Source organism: Priapulus caudatus, unplaced genomic scaffold (genome assembly GCF_000485595.1).
Source record: "Priapulus caudatus unplaced genomic scaffold, Priapulus_caudatus-5.0.1 Scaffold1848, whole genome shotgun sequence".
Taxonomy (NCBI): Eukaryota; Metazoa; Priapulida; class Priapulimorpha; order Priapulimorphida; family Priapulidae; genus Priapulus; species Priapulus caudatus.
The window spans coordinates 10,278-16,858 of record NW_014578909.1 but is presented as its reverse complement, the minus strand read 5'-3'; the positions used below and the strand labels follow the sequence as shown (position 1 = coordinate 16,858).

General features: G+C 49.1%; 1 protein-coding gene across 11 annotated transcripts in view; it reads left to right on the top strand.

Moving 5' to 3' along the window:
- LOC106817744 (filaggrin-2-like) overlaps positions 1 to 6,581 on the top strand; it is a 23,708-nt gene that overhangs the window by 15,181 nt on the left and 1,946 nt on the right. For 3 of the 11 annotated variants that reach the window (XM_014822431.1, XM_014822428.1, XM_014822429.1), the window contains 8 exons: positions 1 to 1,182; positions 1,372 to 2,259; positions 2,631 to 2,821; positions 3,407 to 3,564; positions 4,139 to 4,287; positions 4,511 to 4,592; positions 5,196 to 5,276; positions 5,584 to 5,665. The exon at positions 1 to 1,182 is cut by the window's left edge and continues 1 nt beyond it. In XM_014822431.1, coding sequence (XP_014677917.1) covers positions 1 to 1,182; positions 1,372 to 2,259; positions 2,631 to 2,821; positions 3,407 to 3,564; positions 4,139 to 4,287; positions 4,511 to 4,592; positions 5,196 to 5,276; positions 5,584 to 5,665 — 2,813 coding nt within the window. The remainder of the gene's footprint in view (positions 1,183 to 1,371; positions 2,260 to 2,630; positions 2,822 to 3,406; positions 3,565 to 4,138; positions 4,288 to 4,510; positions 4,593 to 5,195; positions 5,277 to 5,583; positions 5,666 to 6,581) is intronic. The other 8 variants (XM_014822435.1, XM_014822434.1, XM_014822433.1 and 5 more) reach the window with 8 other exon arrangements.

Below are 6,581 nucleotides of genomic sequence, written 5' to 3'. Positions count from 1 at the left end.
GACAGGGCGGCGGTTACCAGGGTCAGACAGGACAGGGCGGCGGTTACCAGGGTCAGATAGGACAGGGCGGCGGTTACCAGGGTCAGACAGGACAGGGCGGCGGTTACCAGGGTCAGATAGGACAGGGCGGCGGTTACCAGGGTCAGACAGGACAGGGCGGCGGTTACCAGGGTCAGATAGGACAGGGCGGCGGTTACCAGGGTCAGATAGGACAGGGCGGTGATTACCAGGTTGGTGTTAATGCCGGAAACCAGCAGCTGGCCAACAACGTTCAGGATTACAATGGTCCCAGTATTACATATGGAGTCCAACCTGGAGGCCTTGATGCTTCCATACCCGCAGCATCCTATAACGGTCCCGCGATTTCATTTGGATCTGGCGGCCTGGGAAACGCACAGAACGCGGGTCTCTCGCCTCAGCCAGATTCATACCAGCAACTCGGCCAAGTCAATTCAGGCGCGAGTAATCTCGGACAGGGCCAATATCTCAGTGGCAGTGAATCCACGCCGCAGGTCTACGGTGGCATGAGCAGTTTCGGAGCCGGAAGGGCCGTCTCAGCGTTCGACAGGGTGACCGGCGGACAAGACGAGGGTTACATCAGAATGCATCATCGGTTCGGTCCGATAGATATGAATAAGGAACGGGGCGGTCTGCTGCCTTACGGACACACGCAGGAGGCGTCCGCCGGAACAGCGGGAGAACAAAAGCGTTCATTCATCGTGTTCCCGACGAGTTCGAAGGAGAGCATAGGTCTGCATGAAATCACTGATAACGGAGGACGGCAAGATGGAGGCCAGGCAAGGCTGGCCACTCTTGGACAGTCGGGTAACAACTTTGGTCAGACTGATAGCAGCTACGGTCAGGCAGGCAGCATCGCTGGACAGACAGGCAGCGGCTTTGGACAAGCAGGCAGCGGCTTTGGACAGACAGGCAGCGGCTTTGGACAGGCAGGCAGCGGCTTTGGACAGACAGGCAGCACCTTTGGACAGACTGATAGCAACTATGGTCAGACAGGCAGCGGCGCTGGACAAACAGGCAGTGGCTTTGGACAGACAGGCAGCGGCGTTGGACAGACAGGCAGCACATTTGGGCATACAGGCAGCGGCGTTAGACAGACAGGCAGCACATTTGGACAGACAGGCAGCAGCTTTGGACAGACTGATAACAACTATGGTCAGACAGGCAGCACTGCTGGACAGACAGGCAGCAACTATGGTCAGACAGGCAGAGGCGTCGGACAGACAGGCAGCGGCTTTGGTCAGACAGGCAGAGGCGTCGGACAGACAGGCAGCGGCTTTGGTCAGACAGGCAGCGGCGTTGGACAGACAGGCAGCGGCTTTGGACAGACAGGCAGCGGCGTTGGACAGACAGGCAGCGGCGCTGGACAGACAGGCAGCGGCTTTGGACAGGCAGGCAGCGGCTTTGGACAGACAGGCAGCGGCGCTGGACAGACAGGCAGCGGCTTTGGTCAGACAGGCAGCGGCTTTGGTCAAACAGGCAGCGGCTTTGGTCAAACAGGCAGCGGCTTTGGTCAAACAGGCAGCGGCTTTGGTCAAACAGGCAGCGGCTTTGGTCAAACAGGTGGCAACTACGGTCAGACTGGCAATGCTATAACGGTTCAAGCTAATCTGGGCAATTCTGGCGAGTCGTTGGCCGGCGGTGAGCCAGGCCGCGGCACGGTAGGCATCCCCGTCTACCCCGCCGGCGGCATCGGGGCAAACACGGGCGACGATGCTCGGCTGAGCATCGGTAGTCCAGATGACGGCCAGCAGGTCGAGGTTGTTCCAGGCTTCACTAGGCCCAGGCCGCCGCCAACGACGACACCCCCGTCGCGCAACTTCCAGCTGTTCAATCCGTTCACCTCGGCCACGCGGGGTCCCCGTCCCGATCGTGGTCAGTCCGGCCGTGGTCAGTCCGGCCGTGGTCAGTCCGGCCGTGGTCAGTCCGGCCGCGGGCAGTCCGGCCAAGGTCAGTCCGGCCGCGGGCAGTCCGGCCGTGGTCAGTCCGGCAGTGGTCAGTCCGGCCGTGGTCAGTCCGGCAGTGGTCAGTCCGGCCGCGGGCAGGGCTCGGGGACGGACGATTCGCAGCTGGTGTCCGTCGGTTTGGTGCCGAAGACACCGGATGCCGATGGCGGAAGGGGAACCATTTTCATCAACGGCGTCGAGAGACCCCCTGCGAGCGGATTAGCTGCCCTGGTCATTGGCGGCGATGCAGAATTCAAGGTGGAGAGCAGCGCCGAAGGAAAGCAAACTATAACCGGTGCGCAAATATGTAGCTTTATGTATTCTACATTAGCGTATGCATGCTTGTATTTAGGTCCTTCGCGTCTGCTTGTTCTATATTCGGGTTAGCGTTGCTGGATGAATCACTTACCAATACAAAAATAATAACTTAATAAATGAATAACATAATAATAAATATAAACTACTCTAACTATTATTTAAATATTAAAAATTGTTATATTATATATCACTACGTTCACGTAACACGAACAACTACGATTATCATAATTCGTCACGTGGACAAATCTTGTGTTTCTCCATAAACAAAACGTGATTTTTTTTTTTTTACTATTGTAAGTATTTTAAGGCTCAAATTATAATTACGACAGTTCTGAATGTTTTATGCAGACGCCGTTGTCACGTGCGACCGTGAAAGCAACACCATCACCGCCACCGTGACACTATCAAAGAACTTTGACGGACTCGTGTACGCCAAGGGCAACTTTAAGGTCGACCAGTGCAGGATTAGGGGTAACAACGGCCGCCAAGTGACGATATCGTTGCCGCTTGACGGTTGCGGCACAACCATTAAGAATGGCGTAAGTGTGTCTCGTGTGTCCGATAACCGTTCCGTCCGATTAACCCCGATTAACCTATTGCGGTGGGAATCGCGGTGCAGCGCACCCAAATACAGCGTGGGAAGCTGACGGCGTTAAACGCCACAGGCTAGCACGCAAGCTAACCCATTCCTCACGGATACAGGAGATTGACGCTGTTGGTCTTTTAAGGCAGTTGCAAATATAACATCGATCACTTTCGGAATTACAAACATGGTTGACCATCATGTGGAAACACGTCGACGAATCCGTTAGCTGTAGCGCAAGCTCAAAGTTTGTCTCCGACGGAAAGAATCACATGAATTGACGAAAGTAATAACGTAATTGTTTAAATTCGATAACAACATTGAAGAATTTATGCGTTATTCGCGTAATTTACATGAATTTTTATCACAAATCCAGTTACGCGCGTATATCTATTACAGTAAATAGCTAGGCCTAATCGACTCGCCCAACGCGTTACACAATTTGCGCAAAGGTGAAATACGAGCAATAGGCAGTATTTTAATACAAGACTGTGCTTCAGGTTTATATGTAACGTGTTTCAAATGCCCCCCGGTGAAACAGGTAGACGAATACGGTGGAACCGTGTCGTACAAGAACTCGATCGTGGTGATGAATGAGGCCGAGCTAGGAGTGATAGAGGAGTGGGACAAGGCGATCGCGCTGGCTTGCGACTTCGCCGGAGCAGTCGAGCAAACCGTCCGCTACGGATTTGGTGTACCGTGAGTAGCTCGCGTCTATTTCCTTCACGATATTTTTTATTAATGCACAATGTATAAATACGACTGGAATAAAACGTCGATATCAGGAGCTTATAGACATATTCAACTCGTACTCTCCTACATAATTATTACTTATTAGTCATGGCCTGTCCTGGATACGTATACCAAGCATATTTGCACAGACGCACTCGGGCGCGTATTGAAGAACACGCTCCTACACATGCTGAAAACTTGCTGTAATAATATAATGCCCACCAGTTAAGTCTGGCCAGTATTCGTACTAAATATTTACACAAGCTTTTAAATGACTCACCGTCAGCGCTTTTGACTACAACATCGCACGGCGTACTAGTAAGCCCTCTCGCACATTTCCTCTGCACACAATACTCACACATTATATCACATTTATTTCTATAGGTATCTTACGTATGGAGCTCATTGTAACCGATATACGTCCACTATAGATAATAACACATCGTTTGGAAGAATTCCAATTGGAAGAATTCCAAAGGTGAAAATTGAAAGTTCGCGCGAACCGCATTGATCGATACGCGTGTCTTTTGACGTTATGTAGGATGCTTCAGCTGCAGGAAGTGACGTCAGAGATGGGCGTACCCACGTGCTTCATGAGCGTGATCGAGGGAGAATCGCCCATCGGTACAGACGCCAGCGAGTTGAGAATAGGCGCGCTGGCGACGCTCGTCGTTACTCTCATGGATAGCGGTAATAAATACCAATGCAATCGATCTATCGATTGATTAATCAATAACTGATCGATATATCTATGAATAACCGACCGATGTATATCATCTACCGATCGACATCATCAGTTGGAACGTGTTATTGAGCAATTCCTCACCTCTTTTTACCGAATTCTGAGCTTGCGTAGATATGCAAGAAGCTTAGCAGAAATATTTGCTCATGTTACCGTCGTATATGTCCACAGAGCATTTCGACGTGTCTGTCTTTGATTGCTTCGCTCACGACGGAATGGGAATGAACCGCATTCAGCTCATCGACGAGAACGGGTAAATACAACAACTCTATCACGGAATTAAAAGGAAAAATCTCCCATTCTCTGTCTACTGTGACGTGACCAATCGTTCTATAGCTAAGCAGTGGGCAAGAAATCGCCCGTGTCCATCTCGCCATCTGTCGCCTGGTTTTGATACAGACTACGGCACATAGAAGATTGCAGACACCATCGTATCGTGCTGAATAAACAGTAGCTCGTCGACGTGTCTTGCTATTAACAAGATTCTACTGCGAATGTAGCCATTACTTATCATATATAAATCTCGAGCCGATCTGCTACTATTATATTTATTGATATTTATGTTATATACATGTTGTTGTTGTTTTTTTTCCATATAACTAGGTAATACTTCTTAACATTCTAACTAAGATTATCTATCTGATTATGGAGTTTACCAGTTATAACGGCAATAAGTATTTCCAAATAAGAAATTTAATGATGGCAAGTTAAATATCGTCATAAATATAATATATGAAATTAGTGGTTGATTGCTTTTATTCACCCCTGATTAAATATATGTTATCGGTAGTACATAATTACAGATAATATGATATGATGGATTTCATTATTAAAAATTATGCACGTTTCCTTGTAGATGCTCAGCTAATCGAAAGATTATAGGGCAGCAGGAGAAGAGAACAGACATTATCGATGACAGGACAATGGCATTCGCCAGGTAAGATTTAAGAGGTAGAAAGCAAGCACTCAAATAGCACAATATCACACAATAACTGATTGCTTACACCTAAATTGTGTACCCGATTGAATATAAAATTATCACTGGATGTTTTATCGTGAGAGACATGTCGTGGAGAGTTGTTGTGCGTAAATGGTAATTAATACATGGATAATCAAATCTGTTCACCCTCCGTATTTCACACACCGTGAATTTGATAAATTAGAGTGTCACCACGTGATTCACGTACGATTGAGTTCAGTGTTGAATATTGGAACCAGTGACGTAACCGTGCGCTTTATTTCAGGTTTAAGGCATTCAAGTTCCCTGACATCGAGAACGTATACTATGAGTGCCAATGCAGAATATGCTTCGACCAATGTCACCCTGTAAGTGTTCTGAGTACACGTGTCATGTACGCTAGGGTAGCTTTCATTAAAAATTATCATCATACGAAATATGGCTTCACAATATATGATTACAACTTTCTCGTCATGTTTTATACACAGAAACGTGCGCGCACGAACACGCACACGCACACACACATGCGCACACACACAAACGCGCGCGCACACACCCACGTACGCGCCCACACCCACGTGGTCGCGCACACACACTCACACATGCGTCGTACACACACACACACACACACACACACACACACACACACACACACACACATTCACACACACACACACACACAAACACAAAGACATGAACGGCCACGCACATGGCCGTACGCGCCCATATATCAGCGGGTAATAATGATGTAGTATACTATCGCCCGTATAGGTCTTCGCTATATGTCCGTACACCGATCGTCTCGTAATACTTTTCTCCAGTTTCTCATCACTCCATATCAGACGTGCCCACGTCCGCGAGAGAGATGCTATCAGAATCCATATCCGTTCGCGGGTATCATCTCGGTGGTTTTCTCAAGCCGGAGGCAGGCGATGGCTAATTAATATTGATTGCCAGTGTGTAAATCCGCTGCAGTAAATATTGTTTCAACGATTATCTCTGGCTCCGGCTCTCGCATTTGGCACGCCGCGCTGATCGTGATGCGCAAAGCTGATTATTCTCATATTCGGCCAGCCGCGTTACATCTACTGCGCCCCGGCGCCCATGCAGTAATCATTGCCATTAAGAAGCTCTGCTGCTGCTAACCACCGATCCATACTGATGCTTAACCACCGCATCGGGGCTCGCATGTCCGAGTCTGCGCATATAGCGCTACTATGACATATAGTGTGTGTGGAGGGGGGGGGTATGTGTGTGTGCGTGCGTGTGTGTGGAGGGGGGGGG